Consider the following 25,281-nt stretch of genomic DNA (forward strand, 5'->3'; position numbering starts at 1 on the left):
GAACAAACCCACGGGACCGGGTGGCCTTTTCTGTAAGATCATCCAGGAAATTTTGATTGAACTATTAGCTCAGGTAACTAATGAGCTACAACAGTGTAAAGTACTTCCTCCTTTGTGGCAAGACACTTTTATTTCCATGAATTACAAACAGGGGAATGATCCATCTCGTTCAGAGTCGCTATCTTCCTACTGAATGTGGATCACAAGCTTTTTACAACAATACCTGCAAAGAGATTAAATGACCTTTTAACTGAACTGATACATCTTGATCAGACTGGGTTTGTTCCAAAGAGATGCTTGAGAAATAATACTAGGTATATTTTGAATGCAGAATATTGTGATATATTAGATATGTTTTAAATTTTGAATGCAAAATGAGAAAAACAAGAAAGGAGCCATGATCTTTCTTGCTGTGGAGAAAGCCTTTTATAATTGGAAAGTGCAGCAGCAGCAGCAGCAGCAGCAGGAGGAGGAAGGAGAGGAGGAAGGAGAAAGAGGAGGGTTTGAATTTTTTTTCTTACATGGATACAGAGCATTTTATAAGAACAAGAAGCCAAGATAATGTTGTGTGGACTTCTATGGCAAAATTGTATTATGCAAAGGGGACAAGACAGGGCTGTCCTTATTTCTACTGGCATCAAAACCACTGGTAAGCAGGATACAAGAAGAACATAAAATATCAGAAATTGGGAAATCCAGAACGCAAACTAAAATTATAGGAAGATGCTGCTGTTGTTGTTATTATTATTATTATTATTATTATTATTATTATTATTATTATATTTTTATTCCACCTTTTAAAATTTATTTTGGTCAGCTCAGGGCGGTGAACATACCTAATACTCCTCCCTCCTCCTATCTTCCCCACAACAACACCCCTGTGAGGTGGGCTGGGCTGAGAGAGAGGGACTGGCCCAAAGTCACCCGACCGGCTTTCCGGATGAGAACTCGCAGCCTCCTGGTGTCAAGACCAGCACCTTCCCCGCCACACCAAAGCGGCTTTCTTGCCGTTCTTACAGCTATTCTCTAGCTGTAGGGATTCTCTAGAACTGATAATGGGACATTTGCAGCAGCATGGCTGAGTATCAGAATATCAGATTAATTAATAATATATGCAGCAAGTAAAAGGATTTATTACTACTGTTTAAAAGATTAGGTGTCTGGGAACTTATTTAATAACAAAAAAGGAAGATTTATTTAAAAATTATTATTCAGGGAAAACAACATGGCAGATGTTTTAAGATGGAGAAAGCTAAAACTGTCCTGGCTGGAAAGAATAGCAGCAGTAAAACTGAATATTTTACCAAGACTGAACCTTCATCACAGATGATTCCGGTAAGAATTAAAGAGAAGGCATTACACAGTGGCAGAAACAAATAACTAAATGTACATAGTCAAGTAAAAGACAGGGGATTAAGTTTTTCCAAGACCGGAAAAAACAAGGCAGATCGACAGTCCGAAATTTCAGGTTGTATTGTCAGATCAGCTGCCCTACTTGGATTACGGCTGGATTAGATATGAAATGCTTCTCTTGCGGGAGCAGGAATCTCAGGCGCAGTTTTCCAGCCGTGGTTGTGCTTCTGACGCGTGAGCTGCCGAGAGTCCCTTGCGCAGTGAGCGAGGGGGGCGGCGTATAAATGGGATGAATAAATAAATATCTTTGGCTCAGCAGAAACCTACAACCTAGGAGAGATGTGTCTCTCATAAGCAGCGTGTTAAAAGCATAGGATAAACACAGAAAAAGAATTTGCCCAGACTTACCGCCTCTTACTTTATTTTCATGAAGGTGATACATATTTTAAAAATTAATCAGTGGGGATAGTGTAATTTATATAGGTTGCAAGACAATTATGAACATAACAATTAAATACTCTGCCTTGTGCTGGAAATCATAGATTTCCTCTATAGAAGAATGGCAATCTAAGATGTGGGGGTATGCCACAATGTAAAAAATCAACTCATATTGAAAAACAAGTCTGATACATAATTTAATTCAATTTGCAAACCATTTATGGTTTACAGTTCTACACATGGACTTGCACTGCACTCAGAATTTGGTTTAATATATTAATTTTTGTTTGTTTCATTAAATAAGGATCAAATCCTCTGATCAAGCAGGAATCTTGTTGATTCATATTATACTGGCCACTGTTTTTAATTACTGAATATGGACTTGATTTTAATTTTTTGTGTCTTAAACTGATGTGAGACATTTTAGTACACAGCATTAATCTAGTGGTACTTCAAAATGTTTATGTCTTATGCTGCTTGTAAATATCTGATTTTCTTTTGGTTTTTTCTTATTTTTTCTTCTTGATTCTGTTTTTTTTTTTTTTAATACCTACTAAAATAAACAGATGAGGTCAAAGCAGAGGGCAGTTTCTCTCGGGCTGAATGTTCCTGGTCTATGGCACTAAAGAAAACGCCCTCGCAGGCGCTTTCACCTATCCCAGGGTGCGCCAGACAAACCCGCTGCCCGACTGTGACACAGACACGCAGAGTAAGTTCAGCTCAGCTGCGGGTATTTTCATGGACCTATCCGGGTTATTTCCTTGGCAGCAAAGCAGCCAGAGTTCTGCCGTCTTCTGGGGTGTTTCTTAATGTCCCCCTCTGGCCCACAGCCTTGGGATTTCCTTTGCTCTCCCATCCAATTCCGATTGGGGCCAACCCAGCTTAGCTTTCCAAGATCATCCCCAGTCAGCTAGGCATTTCACCCGCTGGATTTTCCCCCCTAATGTCACGCATCTCTTTTTTATTCTTAGTATGAGCTCTTTTATGAAAATGAAGCACTCTTCCAGTTTACCCAAGCGCTTGAATTCTTGGGCACCGCCGTGCAGTTGAGGCGACCTGGGTCCTCTGCTGCCCTAAGGACACGGGGGGCGGGGGGCAGAAGCCAACATCCCCTCGCTTTTTCCCTCGGTCTCTCTCAGGGGACTCCAGCTTCCTATCGCCTGAGTCAGCGTATTTATCACGGAAAACCATTTGAGGTAAGTTATTTGATGGGAAATAAATGGGAAATGGGCTACAGTGCCGATTATCTGGAGGATGAAATGACCTTTGGATGCTGCTAAGAGGCGTGCTTCCTTTCTGCGAGCTATGAATAAAAGCTCTGTGTTGCCTCCTGTTGCTGTTTCCGCAAAATGGATTTCTTTAGTCCGCCATCATTGTTTTTTAAAAAAATAATAATAAAATCAAAGGAGTCATTTTTCAGCAAAGGAAGTTAATATATTTTCCCCACGTTTTTATAAGGTCAGCTAGACAGAAAACCTATTGCTCGGAGCACCAGTGGGGTTCTGGCTTTGAAATCGTCATCTGAAGGCGAAAGGCCCTCGTGGTCCTTCGTTCCAACGAGTCTTTCTCAATGGCACATGCTTTAAGACACATCAGCCAGCATAACTTTATGTAGCCGGCATCCCGGCCCTTCAGCAGCGCCACAGCTTCATAGCTGAGCGAATGCCGCTATCCCAGACGTAATCCCCTCCCTCAGCTGACGTGTGCCGAACGGCACCGATGTTTAAGGAAAGGACTACAGGGCCGTCGCATCTGTGGTTTCTCAGCCATCCTCAACATGCTCGGAAGATGTGCCGGAGCGTGATCGGGCACCCCTGGGAACCCTGCGGGGTGCTCTTCCCTTCTCCTCAGGCTGGGTTGCCCAAGGAAGCCCCAGAGGACCCCGGCCCCTTCCTCTGAAGCTAGGACAAGCTTCCCTACAGCACCTCCGATTAATCCAGTGGAAGAAACAGAATGAAACATACACGCTGTCTGGGGATAAAAACAGTCTTTATCCGAATGGATCTTGCAGAGTAGAAATCTTTTAAATAAAATGTACAGGTTTGTTTTTTCCCAGACCAATGATAGCATGAAACTTGCACTTTCCCCACTAAAGTCAAGGGCGTGTGAGCAAGTCCTAGAGCGGGGCTGTGGCAGAGGGATATGAGTGTGTAACGGGGCCCACCCCTAACTCGGCTAGGACTTGTGTCCAGACTCCACCGTTCAGGTCACACGGAGCTTTCTCAGAAACGGGGTGATGGGCTGGCATCCTCAGCCTACCCCCAAGTGGCCTGTGGGGAAACCCCTGTCTGCTGATTTCCCACCACCCTCTTCCTTCATTGTGGCATCCTGGAGGCCCAGCTGCTCTCTGAGCACCAACCTGCACCTCCCTCCCACCACCCCCACCCGCACCACGACCTCGAACAGAAGCACCGCTCCTCAGAGCACCTCTGGCCACGTCAGCTGCGATCCGAAAGGACGCGTGCTGATGTCTCTGGCTGCCTGCCGGTTGGGTTCAGCAAAGCGTCTCTGGGAAAAGTGAAAAGCCCAAACGGTCCTAGGAAAAGGCTGGGGGAGAACAGTCCGCCCTTGGGGCTTGAACCAGCCCTTGGAACTGGACCAGAGTTCTGCTGCTGCAGGAGTCCCCAGCGGCTCGGGACGGGGCAAAGACACGCTGCTGCACCAAGAGACGTTGCTGGTACGGTTGTAAGGCCACATCTTGAAACATACGGGGCCCCTGCCAAAGAGTACTCTGGCGTGCCCCACTGATGGAAGAGGAGGCGGTCTTAAGGGCACCGGTCTTCCCAAACGCTTGCGTCTGAGGAGGGGTGTCATTCTGCAGGTAAATCAAGCCAAGAGGGCTGGGAGGAATTTGCCCGTGGCTCCTCGTGCCAGGGCTAGAAGCTGGCAGTGTGAACATTTGCCTCTGGAGTACCCAAACCCTCCTGCGCTGGCGATTTCATTCCAGCTGCCATGTGCCAGCCACCCCTGCCTTCCATTCCATTGGTCTCCTCTATCCTACATATTTTTAACCATAGATGTTTTTCAGCCTAATCCATGAAGCTTATTTGATTTAATAAATTAATACTGCTTGGGGAGCAGCAGGAGTTCCTGAGTTTTCAAAAAAGCCCAATTGCTTTAAGCTGCCACATTTTCTCTTTCTCTTCTGAAAATAGCATTTTATTAGGAGCTTAACTCTGGAATGTTGAAAAGGAAAGCTCAGAAACGTTGCAACATTATCTACATTTCGTTTGCCCCCTCCCTCCCCACAAGTATTCATACCCAGAACCACAACTAGGCTCTGCAGGATAAAAGCCAACTTATGATTAAATTGGAATTTAAATCCCTGTGTTGTTGTTGTTTTCCCAGGTAGTGCAGAGAGGGGAGGACATGATGTTGCCAGAGGAACCATAAATCATATATTCTTGCAAATTGCCCATTATGTGCAATAATGTGTCTGTGCATTTTGAGATGGAGATACATAACCAGCTGGGCAGGAGTGACAGCAAGGTGCAAAGACCTTCTTTCGAAGCCCTGATCTAGGGCCACAGCACTTGTCCGACTTCTGACACACATAAAAACGAAGGGCTGCTCTTGGCTGCAAGAGCAAATCTAGTCTCACTGACCTTTCAGACCCCACCAGGCGGGTCAGCAGGGATGATCCAGGGGAGAAGGACAGAATCCTGGGGCTGCAAAGAGCCTTTGGCACAGCAGGCGACGGGGCTTTCAGGAGTGAACAGTGGCTTAAAAACAAGACTCAAAGGGAAATTCCCAGTCCAGGTGGGTTTCCTAGAGAGACCCGGGGAGCGCGCTTTATGAAAGATCTGGCACTAGGCACGAGCAGTGAGTGAGGCGGCATGCCTGCTGATGATCCCACACCGTTCAGGGTGGGAAAAGAAAAGAGGGCTGCAAAAGGATCTCTCCAAAGTGGATGAATGGGCCTTGGAAAGGCAAAGGTTGATCCATATGAGCAAGGGCAAAGTGGTGCCCATTGGCACAAAACCCCACATTCACTGAGAGGGCGAAGATCACCAACAAAGAGGTCTTGGAATTACAGCCACATCAGGCCGGGCGAGGCGGGGGGGAGCACCGCTGTAGGAAGGGGCAATTGCAAGCTTGGGATTCCAACCGAAGCACCGATCCAGCCACGGCCTTAGATTGACGCCGAGATGACTGCCGTTGGAGTACTGTGCGTGAGGTTCTGCCCAACACACCTGGAGAAGGAGGTTTTGGAGACGAAGAAGCTGTGGAACAGGGCAAGCCACGCAATGAGGAGGCTAGAACGGCTCCTTATGAGGAAGCGCTGCAGGATCAGTGCTGTTGCTGGAGTGAAGATGCCTGGGGAGACAAGCTGGGGCCCCCAGGATCACACCGAGCGTGGGAACGGAGGAGAAGGGAAGCATTTCTCTCGGGTCCTTCGTTCAAAATCAGGGCGAGGCCATTCAGGACCAATAAAAAGAAGCCCTTTTAAACTGTGGCATTTTCTGCCATCGGGGGTCAGGATGATCAGGTGGTTCTAGAGGTTGGGACATCCTGGCTACTGGTCCGAATGGCCCTTTGCCATTGAGGGACAGATGTGAGCCTCCGGTCCCTGTTGGGGAGCTTTCCTAATGCCTCTAGGTGGCCCAGGTATAAGCCAGGATACTGAATGAGGCGGCCACCACTGGCCTTCTCCAAGAGGTCCCCACCTGCATTCTTATGATCTTGACTGGCACCTGCTGAGACTTAATTTGCAGGGTGAGTTACAGAAACATGTAGTTCACCAGGCTGAAAGCACCCAGGCCCTGAGTGGGAGGGTGAGCAAGGCCCTGCACTTGGACGTCCTGCTGTGCCAGAGATGATCCCTTCAGGGCTGTCTGGAACTAGCTCTTCAGCATCCCTTCTGTCCTCCCAACTCTCGGTCACACTCTCGGTCACACTCTCGTGCAGCCCAGAAGTGGACTCAGCAGCAAAGGAGCCACGCTTGGGATATGAGGAGGGATTTTCCCCTCCCCCTGGATAAGGAGCCAGGGGGAGGGGAAAAGGGCATTGTGACTTTTCCAGCCTCACATCCAGATGAGGGTCAGGTTGGAAAAAGGGAACCCGAGCACATAGGCACATCTTGGGGCTCAAAAATCCAGCTGACTGCTAGGTGGCAGCAAAGAGACATAGAATGCTCTTTGTTCCCTCTGGTGGTCATCTGTAGTTTTGCATCTTAAGTGACTCCCTTGAATGTTCCTGGCAAGAGTTGATCTGATTGGGGAAAAGGCCAGAAATCTTTGATCCTTCCCAATTTCAATGGATGCTTGTCCTTGTGCTGGATTCTTGCAAAGTGAAGTGCATGTTCCCCATCTCTTAAAGTGTGTTGCAGGTTTTTCAAAAGCAAAGTGCACCTCCTTGCAGGCACCTCCTTGCTGGCCAAGGATGTCACCTTCCCCCCTTCTTGCGGTGGCCACTACTCAGAAGGCATCACAAATGTCACACCAACATAATGGGTGCATGGGAGGTGACCCCAAAGTTTCTGCAGGGTGTCCTTTTGATAGGACAAGTGACTACAACTTCCCCCTTCCCATTTGGGATCCAACCCAAAGCCAGACTTAAGGCTTCACTTTTTTAAAAAAAGAAATATAATACTAATGGCTTGTCTATGATTACTTTGTAGCCAGAGAGATTCAAAGTTCTCTGGTGCATGGATTTCCTTGGTTTGCAGGAAAATGTTTTTTTGCAAAAGCAAAGCTGCAAATAACCCATTTATATCAAATGCTGAACAAAACAACTGGGGGAGGGGGAGAGTGAGAGGCCTGTGGTCCTCCAGATGTTTCAGAAACCATGTTCTCAGCAGCTCTGGCCAACATTGAGGATAATGGAAGTTATAGTTCACCAATATTAGGTGGAACATAAGTTTTCCATCCTGGCCAAATATAAAACAGATCATGTGTAATAGTCAGACTAAAACTATCCAGAGATGCATCTTCTCTGAACATGGAAAAACACAATTTGATGCACCTGCAAAGTTAGGAGGGGGGGAGACTTAGTTGGGGGGATTCAAAGAGCCCTTGCTCACAGCACAGCCACGCAGGGATGAGGCAGAAGGTCACGGACATTCCCGACAAAGATGGCAAGAAGAAAGGGGGGGAGTCCTCCCCAAATGTACATTGAGGCCCTCCCACGTCTCCAGAACGCAACCTTCTAGAAGGCCAGCAGCATTTCCTGACCTCTTCTCCTGGCCACTCCTGTCTGCAGCACAGGAGTCTCCCTGGCTGCCTCCAGGCATTCCCATCTGCACTGGCTGAAAGTCCCAGGGGGGTCTCCCTGAGGCGGAGCTGTGCTAGCCCGGAGGCAACAGGCAGCGCGAGTAGCTGCCGTCTCCGGACGGGCGAGCGGATCTGCTTCTTCTGGCAAGGAGGAGCCTCGGAGGGACAGAGGAATCTTTTACAGCCGCTACACGAGGCTGCTGACAGCGTGCTGGCTTCTGTGCACAGCGACCAGACACCGAGGTCCGCCCATTCGCTCCCCCCCCGCCCCATTCGCTCCATCGAGATCCCAGGGGAGGCAAGTCTGCTCCGGGAGCGCAGCGGTCCTGCAGGTGGCACAGAGGGAGTTGCGCAAGCTACCCTTACAAATGCCCTTGGGGCCCCAGGAGCCTCCTGCCACCTGGAAAACGCCTGCCCCAAGCACTGCCCCAGGGGCCACTGACCCACATCCAGTTCCGGCTCTCACGCTGTAAGCGGGCGGCCAGGGTCTCCTTCGCTTGAAGCGGCCGGCCCCGGGAGCCCTGGGGCGCCTTCCTCTCAGCCCCGGGTTGCCAGGATCCTCCCGCACCGGCACGGCCTTTGCAGGATGGGGCAGAAGCAGCGGCCACCTGGACGTTTCCTTGAAAAGGTGCCCCAGTCCGTGGATCCTCCGGCCGGACAGAAAGAAGCAGCAGCCAGGTCCCCCCCGTGTCTGATCGGCCGGCGCGGAGAGAGAGGGCCGCCGCCGCCGCCGGCGGGCCGAAGCTCCCTTCCCGACTCAGACGTTCTCGGGTCCCGGCCCGCCCTCTGGAGGGGAAAAAGGAGGGCACCCCGCCGGTCCTTGCTCCACTCGAGCTCCGGGCGTCCTCGGGCAGCGCGGGAGGGCGAGAGGGCGCGCGGCGGGACGGAGGCGCAAAGAAAGCGGCGGACGCTCCTCGGGTCTAGCCGGCGACCGCGAGGCTTCCTCCAGGCTCTCGGGGCCACGGAAGGCTGCGGGAGCTCCTCGCCCCGCGGAGAGGGACCGTGGCGCACGGGACGAGGAAGGCAGGAAGGGGCGCAGAGAGAGGCGGGACGACCCTCGGTAGAGACGCGCCTGGTCCGCGCTCCCGACTGGGCTCCGGGGGACGACTTCTGCGCCTCGAGGCCGTTGGTTCTTCTGAGCGCCCGGCCGGTCGCAGGCGCTCTGCACCCCCGCGCGACGGAGTGACGCGGCTGCCCGGGGGGGGGGGGAGCGGGAGGCGCTTTCCTCAGCCAGGGTCGCAGTCCTAGCTGGAGTCCGGCCTAAAGGGGCTTCTCCCCAGGGAGGACGAACGAGCCTCATCACTGGACGCGTCGATGGCAGTTGCCAGGAATGCGCGGGGGCGGGGGGTGTCAAAGCCGACTTCTTGCTCCGGAAGGTCACTAGCCGCGATGGGTGCAGGCGGACAGCCCCTCGCCGCTGCTCCTTGTCTTGCTCCGCTTTGAGAAACAAGGAATCCCCCCTTCTGTCCAGCCGGACTCTTCTGCTGGACCTCGGTTGCGCTGCTGAATGCGACGGTCCGGCGGTTCTTGCAGGCGCGACCCCCGTTACCTGTTCCGCAGCCCTGCGAGAGGGCTGCCCGCCCCAAAGCCCCCCTCGAGCGCCAGGGCCGAGGGAAGCCTGCACGTGGACACCGCCCCCCCCCCCCCCGCCATCCTGCCTCGGAAGAGAGGACGAGACGCCTGCTTGGGATCCATTCCTGGCACCCTTGGCACGACCGGGATCCCCTTCGCAGACTGCGGGCAGTGTTAAATCCGGCCGGGTCAGCGAAAACACAACACATTGAGCCTAATCAAACGAACGAAGATACCCCGGTTGAATGGGATGCGAAGAGAAGCTCTGCCGCCTTTCCCACGCGGGAATCACCGAATACCCAACCTCTTCTTAGTCTTCCTCGCGTGTTGTGTGAAGCTCCCCTTTCTGTCTGCTCCGAAGTCCGTCCGATTGAACCCGGGGCCATTTTGGGAAGGGGGGCGAGGACTGCAGGCTCCAGCAGTAAACGCCCCCCATCTCCTAAGTTCCATTAGCGGAAAGAGGCCCTGCTCTGAGGGGCGCCTCCCCCCCACCTTTTCCGTCAGTGTCTGGAGCCTCCCAGCTGCCGGGGTGATTGATGGGCCTTTGAATGAACGTTATTACTCTCTCGCAAGCCGAAATCAAGCGGGCTATTAACTACCTGACTTCAGAAGAGGCCGTCCTCAGTACAATCTGCTTATCTTAATTGGAACGTTCTCTGCGCGGGTATTTGAAGGGAGATAATTTACAGGTGCGCGCAATGGCGACGTCCAATGGGGGTGGGCCGAAAACGCGGTCGGGGGGGGGGCTCTCTTACTTTGGAAGTAAGAGGAGTCGGAGCTGGGGGTCCGGGCAGCTGCTCCGAATTTATCCGTGCAGTTGCTGGCATCCGGGCAAACAAGAGGACGAAGGAGTCCGCCCCCGTCCCCCGCAGCAGCCCTCGAACAAACGGACTTTGAAGAGAGGGAGTCACTCGGGCCCCGTCTCGCCGGGAAAACGGCAGCGCCCCTCTGCCTTCCAGAGCACGCCCGTGGGGGTGTTGGGGGCGCGGGGCGGAGAGCCTTTAAATGAAAGTTTTCTCTCTGGCTCCTGCTCCATTGCTGCGGGGGGAGGGGCTGAGTCATGCCAAGACCAGCTGAGGAAAGGGACCCACTGTAGACCGGTGGATCTCCTGGGAATCGGCCCATAGACGGAGGCGGCTCCGGATCAGTCAGAAAGGGGAGGGGGGCGTTCGGGAACTTTTTCACTGCACCCCGGTTTACTCCCGGGTAGGCTTAGTGAAATCAATAGGGCCACTCTTGAGTAAATAAATCACTGTCGAGTATCAAGGCACTGAACTTGGCTACTGAGAAGTAAATTCCAGAGTTCCTTCTACGTAGGCAAGCCTAAATCTGGCCTTTACTCTCGAGGAGGCCAAACTCGGACCTCCTTTCGAAGAACGGGAATTTGGCCCTCCGGGGGCCCGAAATGCAACCTTGGACTCGGCTCCCCATCTGCGCGGCACCGGATAAGCAACCGGCTGGTGATCCGGACCCGAAGGTCGCGCGAGCGGGGAGGATGGAGGGCCGGGTGAACGCCCCCTTCGCCTCGCCGGCCTGCCTGCCCGCCGGCCTGCCGCGGCGGAACGGGCCGGCCCGCGAAATTAGCGAAGGAGGTTTCGGCGGTCTGGAAGCTCTGGCGAAGCCGCCGCAGCTTTCTTTCTCCGCCGCGCCCCGCTCTGGGGGGGGGGGGGGCTCGCGGGAGGGACGAGGCTGAAGCCCCCTCCCGCCGCGGAGAGCCCCCCAGCACCCTCCTCCGAGATTGATTTCGGCAGTCACGTGATCCTAGTTTTTATTCTACCGTAATCCTGTTTCAGCTGGAAGCTGCGACTTCGAGGTGAAACGTTGCGAAAGCGTTAAAAATAGCTCGCCAGGCATTTCGACATCCTGTAATTTTATCATGGCTCGGATTACAACTGTCATCTACTGTACAGACCTTTATTTCCCTGTAGAAGTACATCGTGGTGATGTATTTCTCCCCCCCCCCCACGATCCACGGGGGGGGGGAGGAGGAGGAAGAGATCGACTACGGTAGCTCTGGGGCCACTAATGCAACTGCACCATTTTCCAGCCCGCCGCGAAACAGCGAGAGCGGCGTCTTCGAGGGGCTGCGGGAAGGGGGGAGGGGCGGAGGACCGCGGCTCTTAAGTTTTTGCTTAATAGCTGCCCGCAGCGGGTCCGCAAGGCTCGAGAACGGCCCGCAAATGCAGCAGACCCCGTTTACAAGCGAGCCGCTGGCCGCCTGGCGCTCCAGCCCCCTTGGCCTCCGCGTCCCGCTCAGCTTGAATTTCGGGTTGCATTTAGCGAGCCTTCAAATAGCTCCATCTCGCCCCCCCCCCCGCGCTTTCTGCACCGCTTGGGTATATAAACACATTAGCGGCGGCGGCGGCGGCGTTGTGCCCTTGCCGGAAATGCGCATTGTACACACGTAACTATGTGTACGTGTGTGCCCAAGACTTCCAGAGGAAAAGAAGGGGGGCATGGCGCGCGGCTGGCGAAGCCCCCACGCGCCGCGCAGCACCCCGATATTGATTTATTGTTCGATCCGCTCTTCCCTATAGCTGGCGAGATCCCGTGATCGCTGCACTTCCGTGGGTGTCCGCTCACCACGCCTCTGTGCTTCTGGGGTGTGTGCGGGTGTGTGCATGTGTGTGCGCAAAAGCAAACAAATGCATTAATATTTATATGTTTATATAATCGATCACCCACCCTCTCCCCCTCCCGCCTTTATATTGAAATACTAGCACCAGGCAGCTAATCTAAGCGATCAAATTCCGCGGAGGGGGGGGCGGAATATGGCACCAAGGAAACGTAATTTAACTATCAAACCAATCTACATGTCTAATAAAAGCAAATCTGCTACAGAGAATTAGAAAGAAGAACAGCGCCTCCGACTCCCGGCAGGAAATGTTCTTTATATTAGAGATATACAAGCAGGTCCTGTCAGATGAAGACTTCACGAGACCGCCTTTCTGCTCGGCAAAATGGAGCGGTGGCTTGGGTCGGCTCTTGGGGGGCTTCCAGGGAGCTCAGCCCTGCTTCTGCGGGGGTTCGGGCGGTGTGAGATTTTAAAGGACGCCCCCGAGCCCGATTCTGCCTCGATCCGTTCCCCTCCCTGCGGCGGTGGGCTCGCGCCTTGAGCCGCATCGCCGGGGCAGGCGGGCAGCAGCTGGCCGGGAGGGCCCGGGATTGCTCCCCCGCTCGGAAACGGGGGCGCGGCGAGAGGCGCTGCGCGGGGTCTCTGGCTCTGCGGCCCGGGTCTGGGCCGGGAGGCTCGGCGTTTCCATCGAGGCTGGCCGCCGCCGGCGGGGAGAGAGCGCTTTTCCCTGCCAGGACCTGATGCGATCCATTCAAGCCAACAAGTTTGGAGAATGTTGAGTTCAATCAATTCAGAGCGTCGAGATGGAGCCCGATTCAGTCCAGGTATTCGGTCCTCCTCTGCCCCTCGCCGCGGCGCCCCGCGCCCGGCCCCCGCGCCCGCCCCCCGCGCCCCCGAACTTTCCAGGAACTTTCCCCGCGAACTGCCACCCCCCTCGCTGGTCTCCCCGAGACGGGGAGCGGATGGGGCGCCCCGATCGGGTCCCTGCCCGCCGGACGGAGGGCAGCCGGCCAGCCCGCGCCCGCGCCCGCCCCGCAGCGCCTCTCCCGAGACACGACCCTGCCCGGCCCGGCCCGGCCCGATCCGATCCGGCGGACGGGGGGAGGAGGGAGCGGGGGAGGGCGCGCGTTTTGGGGATGGCTCTGCGGGGGCTGATGCATCTCTCTCTCTCTCCCTCTCTCCCCCTCCCCCTCCCCCTCCCCCTGCAGTGGGTCGGCTCGCCGTGCGGTCTGCACGGGCCGTACATTTTCTACAAGGCTTTTCAGTTCCACCTGGACGGCCGGGCGCGGATCCTCTCCCTCGGCGATTTTTTCTTTGTGCGGTGCCGGCCCGAAGACCCCGTTTGCGTAGCGGAGCTGCAGCTGCTCTGGGAGGAGCGCGCCTCCCGGCAACTTTTATCCAGCTCCAAACTTTATTTCCTCCCGGAGGACACTCCCCAGGGCCGAAGAAGCGACCACGGCGAGGTGGGAACCGCCGCGTCCTTCCCGCGGGGGCGGAGGCGGAGGTGGAGGTGCGCCGGGCGGGCGGGCGCCGCGGCCGGTGTGGGGCTTCCCCCGGGACGGCGTGCATCCCCTCCCGCTGGCCGTGTCCAGGAAAGGACGGGCGTGGAACGGGGGTCCCTGCGGCTGGGCCGGAGGGGCCCCCTCGGCCCCGGGAAGGCTGCAGCAGGTTGGCCGCGCCAGCCAGCCCGCCCGCCTGCCTGTCAGCCCGGCGCGTGGGAGCCCTGCGGCGGCGGCGGCGGCGGCGGCGGCGCCTCTCGGCGCAACCCGGTCTCGGGTCTGCCTTCCTGAAGGTGATCTTTACTTGCACCAACCCTTCCTCCCGCCCCCGCCCCCGCTTCAGTCTCCTCGTCACATGCGCGCCGCTTCCTTTCATCTCGGGGGGGAGTGCATTGGGGGCCCGCCCCCCTCCGCCGTCAGTGGATTTCCGTGTTCACCTGGGGCGATTTGAACGTGTGGAGAGGCTTTGGCGGCGGCCTTTGGCTCTCGGTCCTTCTGATCCGCGGCGGGAGCGAAGGCGGAAATTACGAAATGCAGGCCGGGGAGCGCGAGCGAAAGCGCCTTCGCTCGGCGCGGCCGGGCAGGATCGAGTGCGGGATGACAGGTACCGGCAAGGGGACCTCGCGCGCCCTCCGGGCCAGCACCAGCACCGGCGCAGCGGAAGCAGCGCCTTGCACCCGCCACACGCCCGGCGCCCCTTCCCGCCCCGGGTGGGGGGCGGCTTCGCTCCCCCGCCTCCCAGGGCACGTTCTCCAGAAAAGGCGCAGGGGGCGGCGGGGGCGGGTCACCGTGTGAATGCTCCTGCTCCGGCTCCTGCCCCAGCCCGGGTGGCTTCTCGCTCGGCGGCAGGTTGCGCCCTTACCTGCCCGCTCCCCGCAGACCGAGCGGCTGGCTCCGCGCGGGGGGCGCCGGGCGCGGCCAGGCTTCGGAGGCGCCGTGCTCGCGCGAGCTCCGGCGAATGCGGGGGCTCCCTTGCCAGGCGGCGCGGCGGACAGGGACGGGGGCCGCGGCGGGGCTGTGCAGCCTGACCGGAAAGCGGCGGGTCGGGGCAGCTTGGCAGGCCAGCGCGGCGCCCTCCGGTCCAGGCCCCGGTCCGGCTCCGGCCGCCCGGCCGCCCACCCGGCAGCCTCTCCGTCGGCGTCGCTCTGGGAGCTCCGGGGGCTGACAAGCGGGGCGGCAGGGAGAGACCGCGCGGTCTGTCCGTCTCGGGGAAGCCAAGCGGAGGGCCGGTGCTTCTCTCCCGTGGCCCCCGCGGCGCTTCCCCTTGAGCAGCGGTGTCGGAGTGCGGGGGGGCGGGGGGCCCTCCGGGCCGCTCCTCCGCTGCCTCCCTGCTTTCCCAGCCCGGGAGCCCCCCGGCGGCCCTGGGCACCGGTCTCCCTCCCACCCCTCCCGGGGGACTCGGTGGCTTTAGGAAGTCGTTCCTTCCACCTGGTGGGTGATACGGAAGGGGGGAGGAGAGAAGGGGTCCCTCTTTGCTCTCCTTGGAGAGGCCGTGGAGAAATAGGCTCCGGAACCAGGAAGACTGTGGTTGACTCTGGCCGGGTCGCTTCCCATATGATACATAAGCAAACCTGCACGTAGGAACCTGTGCTCCTGTTTCAGGTGTGTGTCTGATTCTGGTATTGCTCCTGTGGTCTCCTCTTGGAAGAGGACAGGCTCCAGAGCCAGGGCCCTGGTCTTGCAACCCTGGCCCTTGGGTTCATTCCATCGCCTCAGCCTAGACCTTCCAGCACAGCCCCGCTGCTTTCAGGGGGCTGATCTGCAAATGGGTGCAGAGGACATGGGGGGCATTCCTTCCTAGACAGAACAGCTGGAGCAGAGTGTCTGCCATGTGCCAAGAAGGCCTTCTCCCTCTGAGTGATGGGGGGACGGAGCCCTGCAAGGGATGAGTGAAATTTTAGACAGTCGGATAGATAGATGAAATTCCTTGTAATGAATATTTATAACCCAGTCCAGCCTTTTTTTTAATGAAAGGATGGGAAGTAGGCCACAAATCATTTTAAATATGCCTTAATGACCGTCTCATGTTATGTGGTAGGAACATGGCTGAACATTAATCCAACCTTATGGAGTGGGATGTTCTCATGCACACAGACTCTCAGCTGCACTCCTGACCCACAGAGAGACATAACAGCATGCTTGCTTGTCACGATAAGCCGTGTGATCAATCATATTGGGGTCTTTTGTTAGGGACTTTAACTGATGCGTCTAAATTCTTTGCCTGTCTGAATATCTTTTCCTTGTTTGTTTTGGTTCTGGAGGTGTTGCCACGTCTGTGCCCCACCGTCAGGCAGGCAGAAAGCGTTCCAGGTGTCCTTATGCTCCCTGGCTGCCCTCTGCCCAGGCAGAGCCTCGCTTCCAGCTGAGGCCAGGGAGGCCCCGAACCACCCTTGGAGAAGCGTGCTTGCTCTCCGCTTCCTCGGTCCTCTTGCTTGCAGATCCCAAAATGGCTTTATCGTCACTGGTTTTATATTGTTTGGGAGGATGAAGCCCATTCAGAAAAAGGGCAGTGCAAAAGCGACACAGCTGCTCGCTTCAGAGAAGCGGTTTAACATTCTTTCTCAGCAGACAAGGCAGTTATTTCAAGTAACTTAACCACAGTAATAATTCTTTCATGTAAATGACATTAACAGCTATTTCTGAAGCTCAGAGTTGGAGCCATTTTAAGTGGAGAAGCCCCCTGCAACCCTTTCTAAGTCTGCGGGCATAGAAATTCCCCTTGAGATAATTTATGGGGAAAATAACAGACAGGGCCTAGGACAAGAGCAACAACAAAATTTAATTATGCATTTTGCTCAGCGCATAAAGTACGGCTGAGGTCCCTGCCCACCCTCCTTTTCCTAATGTTGATGGCAAATCTGCAAAGTCAGAGCCTTTCTGGGAGGTTAAAGGTCAAGCGAGACACTTGGGCTGAGCAAACTGATGCTCGGTGCATGCGTGTGGTAGGCCGTTATCACGGGGAGTCCGAGATTAACTTCTGCTGCTGGTAGGCATCTCTGGGTCTGAAAAAGGCGGCCAGTGGATATTGATCCATTCGCTGGGTCTTCAGAAGTCTAGGCTGGGGTTTCTTTCAGGCCAAAGAAGCGGTGCAGATGTTTTAGGTAGGGCAACCCCAAGCCTCTGATTTCTAGAATGATGGTTGTCACAGGTGGCCAATGTGGGGCTGAAATAGCACGCCTTCCTCCCATAGGAAGGACTCTGCAGGAGTGGTGCGTGGGAGCTCAGTCCACGAAGTGGCCCAAACCGTCCTTTCCTTAGGTCGACTTATAATTGCCGATGCGTACCATGAGACCAAACTTGTAGAGCTTCAACTCTGGTGCCAGTTCGCTGCTTGATGGAATTTGTTTCCAGGCAAACATGCAGAGCTCTGCAGAGGAAGACCCCTCTGGCTGTCTCCTTCAGAGGATTCCTGGCGGCTGGCGTGGCATCCACAGAATGTGGACGGTGGCTTGTTCTGGTGGTGTTTGCCTCCCTGTGGCATGTATGTCCCCGGCTGAGCCTCAGAGGCTACAGCAAAGGCTGCACTGGAACCAACTCACATTTTGAGGATGGGAGCAGAATGGCATAAATAACTGTTGCGTGTAGGAAACAAGCCTCTGAGAGGTGCTTCTCCACAGAAATGTTGGGAGCTCCATGGAGACACATGGCGCTAGAAAGAGCTTGGGAACAATACCTTTTAGAAAAAAGCAAGAAATGGGGAAAGATGGTCTTGAAAATGTTTAAACTCTGCACCTTGGGGGGCTTCTAGTTCTACAGTGAATCCAGGATTTCTTGGGGTCTGTCAGAGCCATAAAAAAAGGGGGGTCTGGAGCTGCAGGTTGCGAGAGTGACTATGTGGACAGTTCTGCCAGCAGTTTGCAGCTGCAGAAGTTACATTTCATAGCAGAAGCATGATATTAATTTATAACTGGAAGATCTAGCCATGGTTGGTTGAGACTGCTGATATTATTAGCCCAGTCTTCTGGACCTTGCACTGATGGGACCATGTGGCATCTCTCTGGCCTTTGTTTGCCAGTTTGGGATTCCAGGTGGGCAGCGCCGTGGCCGCAAGTCAGCCGCATAATCAAGGGGGAGTCCTGGATGGTATGGCCCTTGGCACCATCTCCGGGAGTTTGTGAGAGCCCCTCCTAAAGAGTAGAAGCTCTGCCCTCCCGCCAACAGGTGGCTAATAAAAATACTACTGTATGCCTCGCAGCCCATAGATCAAGCCAGTCTCTTCCCTGCATGTGAAACGGTGGTGATGTGGCCCACAAGGAAAGGGACACAGAAGTGTGAGACACGTGATCCAGGAGGTAGGCAGCCGATTGGCCTCCCAATGTGGTGAAAGACGTTCCTGCTCTTTTATCTTGTGAATTGTGTGCTGCCACAAGTTGTGACATCTACACAGCTCGGAACTTTCTCATGGTCTAGCTTGTGGCAGCTGCCACACTTTAAGTTATGCTATTTTGACCTGTTACTCAAAGTTTTGTCCTTTGGAGTTGTTGTCTGTGGCTGTCCAGCGGGTTGTGCAAATCTTTAAGCAGGTGACCGTTGTCCTAAACTTCCTGCGTATCTTTCAGGACTGGTCTGGAGCCAGGCCAGGGTTGTGCAGCAGAGACTGAGCAACGAACCCGGAATCCCCAGCTCAAGTTTTGTCTCTGCCATGGGGGTCCTGGGTGGACTCAGCCCTCCCTCCACATGCAGTCTTGGGGAGGGGGCATTTATACCCACAGCAATGGGCAGCTCCAGGAAAGGAAGCTACTGAGGCTCTTCAAGCACTCGGAGGCGCAGATAATGCTCCAGTGGTGTTTTTGTAATTTAGCATATAATTAAGATAAGCCGGTGCCAAGACAGACCTACCAAGTTGTCAGAGTGGGATGAAGCGGCGCATGGGGCGATCCCCTGCACAGAACTTATTCCCTGCTACGGCATGTGGAAGCCTAGCAACGCAATCTTATATACATAGTGCCTGCGGAAGCCTCGCCTTGTAAAATCAACAAGATTCCTGCGAATCATGCTGGATTCCTGGTGCCTTCATGGACACATCCATGTAGTTTTCTTGACAATTCAGCGGCAGAGATTAAAATGGCATGACAAATTAGTTTAAAGCCTTTAAAAAAATTCCTGACCTGCTCAGCTCCTTAACTTTTCATCTGAGTCATTCTCTGCATTTAGAAACCAACTTTTAAATATTGTTCCATTCCTCAAAAGTGATGATCATCCTTCCAGGATTTTATTAAAAGCTTACTTTAGGCTAGCCTGTAGCACAGTTGCAGAGCATTTAGTCACTTACAGTCAGCAGTGTAGTGCTATGACTGTAGACGGCTTTGGGATATTGCAATGGGAAGCGGTAGACCAATGTTTTAAATAATAATGACATGGTTCCAAGTCTCCAGGCGCAAAGTTGCTTCAGCCCTGCCCCGATGGGAGCGTTGCTCGGTGTGGTTCCTCCAGGTTGCATGTCCCTTGCAGCTCCTGCCCAGGTCGATGGATTCCAAGCAGAAGTGGAGGTGGTGGGATACCCACTTAGAGCAGTTGGCCCAACTCCCCTCCCCAACAGAATTACTCAGGCAGCCCTGCACCGCCGTCTGGTCCAGAATCCCAGCCTGGACCTTGGAGGACGGCTCCTGAACGGGAGGGCGGGAGCCGAGGCTGCTTCCGCAGATCCCCCCAGCTTTGCCGTGCTTTTATTCTGGCGCAAGGACCTTTTGCGAGCTGAAGTCAGATTCATGCACTCTGTGAAGAATTGATTTTCATAGCTTGCCATATTTAAACAGAAAAGTGAGGCTCTGAAAACACCCTCTTTCCCATCCCTGAGTCCTCCCCAGTATCGCCGATTCTGGTTGCAGAGATGCTGTTTTTCACTAAATGTTGTTATTCCATTAATTCTGAGATCGCCATGCTATTAATTGTGCTTTGGAGTTGAGCCCCCCTTCACGTCCCCCTCCCCCAGTTTAGGAGGGCCATAAAACATGAGTGATGTTCAGACGTTCTGGAGCGTTTTCTTAGCTGGGCTTTTGCGGGTGATCGCTTTGGATTTCAGTCAGTATCGAAGTCTGCGGGCTGCCTAGGGACACCAAAGGAGAGCGGGTGGCGTATAAGTGCTTTAGAGTCGTGGTGTTGGGTCTGCTGTGTTTTGGGGATGACTTCAGCCAGTTTCGCTGTGTGGGGGCCTGAGTGGGCAGAATCTTAGGCAGCTGGCTTCGGCGTGGCCCAGAAGCTTCCTTCTCGGGACCTCAGGGTGGGCCCTGGTAACTTCCGTGCGCATCGGGCAATCTCCACCGCCTGCTCCAATGAATGGAGGGTTGGAATCGGGCAGACTTGTAATTGCAGTTTTAGAGGGGCTGGCGTTTATCATAAGCTGGTCCTGATCATTGCCCAGTCATCAAGGTTGCCAGCAGAGGTGAAAATGAGGATTTGGGCTGATATGGGATGATGGCTACCTCTGGCTCTTCCATTCCCTTCTGCTCCAGGGTGGCGTTCTCCAGAGAAGGCCCGCTGCTTTCACTAAGCTGGGGCCGCATCCTCTCCAGCCCTGGGTGACTGGCCAGAGGCCATCTGGAATGCCAGGAGGAAGGCATGATATAAATCAATAGGGCTTATTCCTGAGTAAACAGAATTGTACATGATTTTTTCCTCTGCCCGTTGCTGGCTTCCAGTTGTGTCCCTCTCATGTGGTGAACTGGTTCTGAGGCAATTTAGAAGGGGTTATGGACTTTTAGAAGGCCACCTTCCTGTTGCTCCCAGTTATTCTTGGTGCTGAGAGCTAATGTGGCAAGATGTTGATTTTTCCCTTCCCAGGTGGCTTTACTTTGAAACACAGAGATGGCACGTAGCGTATTGGACTCCTGGAACAGCACTGTCTACCCGGATAGACTGCAGCTCCTGTGGAGCTGCTGCTGAGTGAACCTGAGATCCTGGTGCACACAGCTGGCGGACTTTCCTGCTAAGCTATGTTGTTTCTGGGGCAATAACAGCAGGAAGCTCTGTCTGACCTGCTGCCCACTATAAGCCTCTGAGCGTGGCTTTCATTTACTCTCTTAAAACCACAATTTCATAACGAAAGTTGAGAAGGTGTGGCATGGTTTCCATACTTCCGTAGCTGGGGTACTGTGGATTTTGATGGCCAAAATTCTTTTGTAGGAGAAAGGCAGTTGTTCTTATCCTGCCTCTTAGCAAGACTGTGGTAGCTGAGAATCCCCTACAGTGCCTCCTAATGTGCCATTGTGATCTGGAGCTGCAGGTCAGTGACACTGAGCATTAAATTCTCATCTCTGGTGAATAAAAGGCCCTGCACGCTCCACCTCAAACATATTAAGATACTGAGCGAGATGGAAAATGTTTTTTTTCAATGTTCTAATTGAATGTTTTAAATAAGCATAGGGGCAAATTAATTAGGGTATACTTTATTTTTAGTTGCTTAGTTACGTTGTAGCATATTCCTAAGCACAAGTGAAATAAATTGGCTCTCTTTTTTGTGCTGGTGGGCTCTTAATCATGCTTGCTAAATTGCCCACCAAAGATTGTTCATGTTTTCTAGTGGGTATGTACCAAAGGCTGAGGATGAAGAGATAATTGTCTTACTGGATTGCTTGGGGTCCTTATTCAGGGCCCTCTTCAAAGGGGAGCCACCAACAGTACTTAGAGATGGTTCTCCAAGTAATCTAACTTTCAGAGCCCTTTGATTCAACACAGCAGTGCCCCAAATGTCTACTCACCCATTTTTACTTCACCTCCAGTGCAGTTTTAGGGCAGTTCCCATCCAGCTTGAACCCTACAGAAGCTGGTGTGGGTCCAACTGGTCCAGACATGTGGCGTTTCTGGTCTCTAATTCAGGGTTCTGTGAGAACTTGATGGGGATCCATGAAAGCTTAAGGGCATTCAAACAAAGCCAATTTTCCATCTTTGCCTCTTGATCAGGGGTTCTGGGAATTTAAAAAAATTAACCTAGCCTGAAAAAGGTTGAAAACCCCTGTCCTAGTTCATGACTACATTGTAAGACGTTCCAAAAGAGATTGGCCTTTGGTGGCCTTAATCTATTGGCCGTTATGTTGGATTCGCAGAATTAGATATAAAGGGTGCTAATGGTAGTGCGTGTGCATGTGTACGCACATGAGTAGGCAACCCAGTGTTACATACGGATGCGGGAAAGCAGCGCAGCTCAGCAGGAGCCCACATCCAGGGTTTTGTATGAAGGCCCTTTGGGGGCCTTCAAGGATCTCTGGTCCCAAGTTCTGGAGGGCAGCGGCCTGCTCAGGAGAGGCCAGGGTGCAGCATCAGTGGCTCTAACCCAGATGTAGTAGATCCATGGTGTTGATAGCTCAGATCATGATTAACAGGGAGGTTTTCCATATATTTCTAAAAAGCCACAGTAAAACCAAACCAAGAAACCAACCCAGTCCCGTTGAGTGAGTTTGAATTGATTTGATTGGGCCTTGATTCAAATGGATCTATATGTCAGTAAGAATTCTGGCCGAAACCAAGCCTTGTTGTATGTGGCCTGATTAATTTCCTGACATGTCTGAGTCCTGGGTGAAGGAGTTATAGAAAAAGGGAACCTCACCTAGAGATCATAGCACTTCCTAGGGGCAGCTGGTGTGAAAAATGGAGGTCAGCTGTACTTGATGAAGCTCCTCCATGTGGACTCTTTGCTGTCTCTGGAGTCCCTCATATCTCCAGAGAGAAGCAGGATTTCCAAATGACAGGCCAGCCCTGGGAAGGAGAAAAACTGTAAATGGCCATAAGATTGTTGTGATAGAAGGATGGACGCCAGTCCCTTTTCAAAAGGTCTCGTACCTCAGAAAAGCAGTGGGTAGAAGTTGGAAGTGGATCGATTTCTGCTTTGACCTTCTTACACGCCCATAAAGGCTATTGCTGTAAAAAGCAAGGCATTTCATTTGGTATTTTATCCGTGCAGAGGTTTGACTGTCCAATAAACCAGTCTGGTTCCTCACCATCATGGCTGGAATGTCAGTAGCAGTCTGGCTGTGAATTTGAAAATCCTGGGTTCCGATTTCCTTCCAGACTTCAGCTCCCACCATTATCTTGGGAAACATTTCTTTCTTCTCTCTCTTGACAGTGAGCCTTCTATGTGTGAAAGTTGGGATACAGTAAATAGTACGGGGTTACTATAAATATTATTGAGATTATGTTCATGTGATGCTGTACAAAAATGTTAGTTGCTGTTGGACTTGTTAGTTTAATTCACGAACACTTCCACTGAATAATTATTGGGGATAGTTTTATTCTCTGAGGAAATCTAAATTAGTGAATCTAATTAGTTCAGGGTATTTTGGTGTCTTTTTCAAAGTTATTTGGATACTACTGTGCCTTTTGAATAAAACCAGTCCATTTCCTTCTTCTGCCTGGGGGCTGTTAGTGTGATATAGTTTAAATCTTGGGTTCTTTCTGCACATTTTAAAGTTGATGGTGAATAATGTCCTGATTGATTGTGATATCTGACAATAGAAGATTATGGCAAAGACCCAAGCGCACATGCCCAATCGAATTATGTGAAAACTGCCCCCATTGTTCTGTGGTACCGAGGAATGAGTAAATTATTTACAGATATTTGCTAATTAAAGCACATATTGTTTTTCTCAGCACAATGGGACACAATGCAAACAAAAGCCAAAAAAGAAACCCGCTTGCATAATTTCATTGGGCGAATGCAGAGGGCAATACTTCTTGGTAAGAAAAATATGTCTGTAATCTGCACAAAAACGCTCTTCTCAGGGTGATGAGAGAAGGCAGAAAGAGCAGTTGGCTGGGTGTCAGCGGGCCTGAACGTCAAGGATTCCCACAGTCCAACTGATGGGAAAACACCACAACGGCACCTTGTGGTCCGGCTTGGTTGCCGACATGTGCCCGGCTGAAGCTGCAGGTTGAAACATTCTGAGGCCTGATCTCATAATCCGGACAGATTCCGTAGTAGCCGTTTGAAGGGCAGCCCTGCTGTTTGAGACCACCAAACTACTACTCACCCTAGAAGCGTTTCCTAGGGAGATGCTGGGCTGGACCTCAATGTGCTGACTGAAGGACATCTATGATGGATCCTCCCTGACTCCCCAGACCTGCCCGCAGGGATGGGAGAAGGCTCTGGAACAGGCCTGGGGCAAATGTGGGAGAGGGAAGTGCCACCAAGGGCCGAGTGTTGGGTGGCAGTTAACTTCCCAACAAGCAAGAGAAGGGTTGCGCTGTAACAGACCAGCGTATCAACCCTCGTGCAATGTTCCCCTTGCCCACAGGCTTAGTTCCCCTCTCCCCTCGCAAAGCGGGTTTGCGTTGGTTTGAGGTAACTCCAAGAGCACTGGATTTACTCCCAAGAAAGGGTGCGTGAGATTGGAGCATAGTCTGATTTGGGTAGGTCATTTGATTTCAGAGTCACATCTCTGTAAGAGAGGATTGAAAATCGCGATGTGGCTTTTAGGAGTGTGCAAGGCTCTTCCAGGACAATCAGGGATGAGGCACGGGACAGAAATCCTGGTGTGCTGGGGCTAAACAGTCTGTGCCTGTTCATCGGGTCATGCTGAACATCTGGATCCAGCCCTGTTAAACCACGCTTAATATTCCAGCAGTAGATTGAAACCAGGCTTACTGTAATAGATGCGAAGTGTATTGAACAGTGGAAGGTGCTGCACAAATGCTGATGGCAATTATGTGAAATCTCGTAAGTTGCACAGTCATATTCCACAGATGGGGAAACCTGCTGCCTGTCTTCCAGGACGCCATATGCGCCATTTCTGTGCAAAACTACAAATGGCAATTCTTTATATCTCAGAAACAATTGTCAGTTAATTAAGCTTCCAATTTGCATGTGTTCAGGTTCAGTAATCATAGCGTTAGTGTGTGTGTGTGTGTGTGTGTGTGTTTAATGCCAAACTTCTGTTGGTTGAATTCGAGAGAGTCTGCTCCTGCTGGAAAAGCTGCCACTCATCTGGGATGAGTGATGGGCCTTTGAGGAACATTCCAAATGTTCAGTCAAAATGTGCTCTCCAAAATGGAAATGGAGGCTGAGTTCAGAAACGTTAAGATTTGAAAACACAACGTTGCCCAGTTGAGCTTATCTCTGCCTGAGACTCACCTCCTGGACGTCCTCGGAGGTGACCAAGAAGCGCACCTAGGGATGGTAAGCGGCTCAAGATTTGCTTTCCAGCCGTTTTAGTAGATCCAAGAATGGGAATAGTTCTTCCCTGGTGGCGGGGAAAGTCTTCTCCCAAAGCTCCTCCCTAGAAAAGGGGAAGCATTCAGGGCTATCACCAGCCCCTCTGAAGGAATCGTCTGGCTGTGCCAAGGAGGAGGTGGGTAGAGGCAATCAAGGAACTGTTTCCCCTGAAACTGAGGGAGTTGAAATCTCCTTTGGTAGTGAGCCCTGCATTGTTTAAATCCCACGTGCTCGCCCACCTCACAGGGAGTTTGGGGGGAAGAAGGTGGACGGGCAGCTATACGTTTTAGGGCAGGCAGCTTTTTCATAGTTCTTGTTTGTTTTTAAAAAAATACGTTCGGCCTTTGTGTAGTAAATGAAAACAAAGTTCAGCGTATGAAAAAGATACGCTGCAGGGCCTTATGAGAGGTGTGTAATTGGAAATGTCTACTCCTGGTTGTACACCTTGGTCTGCTAAAGATGAATTTTGTAGGAAATTAGTGACAAAAA

General features: G+C 52.8%; 1 protein-coding gene across 3 annotated transcripts in view; it reads left to right on the forward strand.

The window, feature by feature from the left end:
* Positions 1 to 12,445: 12,445 nt before the first annotated feature.
* The window catches only part of ARID5B (AT-rich interaction domain 5B), a 164,778-nt gene continuing 151,942 nt past the window's right edge, over positions 12,446 to 25,281 (forward strand). Inside the window, exons 1-2 of one of the 3 annotated variants that reach the window (XM_088130006.1) lie at positions 12,446 to 12,974; positions 13,359 to 13,613. In XM_088130006.1, coding sequence (XP_087986132.1) covers positions 12,954 to 12,974; positions 13,359 to 13,613 — 276 coding nt within the window. In that variant the 5' untranslated portion in view covers positions 12,446 to 12,953. Of the gene's footprint in view, positions 12,975 to 13,358; positions 13,614 to 13,925; positions 13,943 to 14,016; positions 14,254 to 25,281 lie in introns of those variants that run through there. The other 2 variants (XM_088130026.1, XM_088130018.1) reach the window with 2 other exon arrangements.

This window comes from Python bivittatus, unplaced genomic scaffold (assembly GCF_059951505.1).
Source record: "Python bivittatus isolate LINGU-HERP-01145 unplaced genomic scaffold, Pbiv_v1 ctg000050_np1212, whole genome shotgun sequence".
In the NCBI taxonomy this organism is placed as follows: domain Eukaryota; kingdom Metazoa; phylum Chordata; class Lepidosauria; order Squamata; family Pythonidae; genus Python; species Python bivittatus.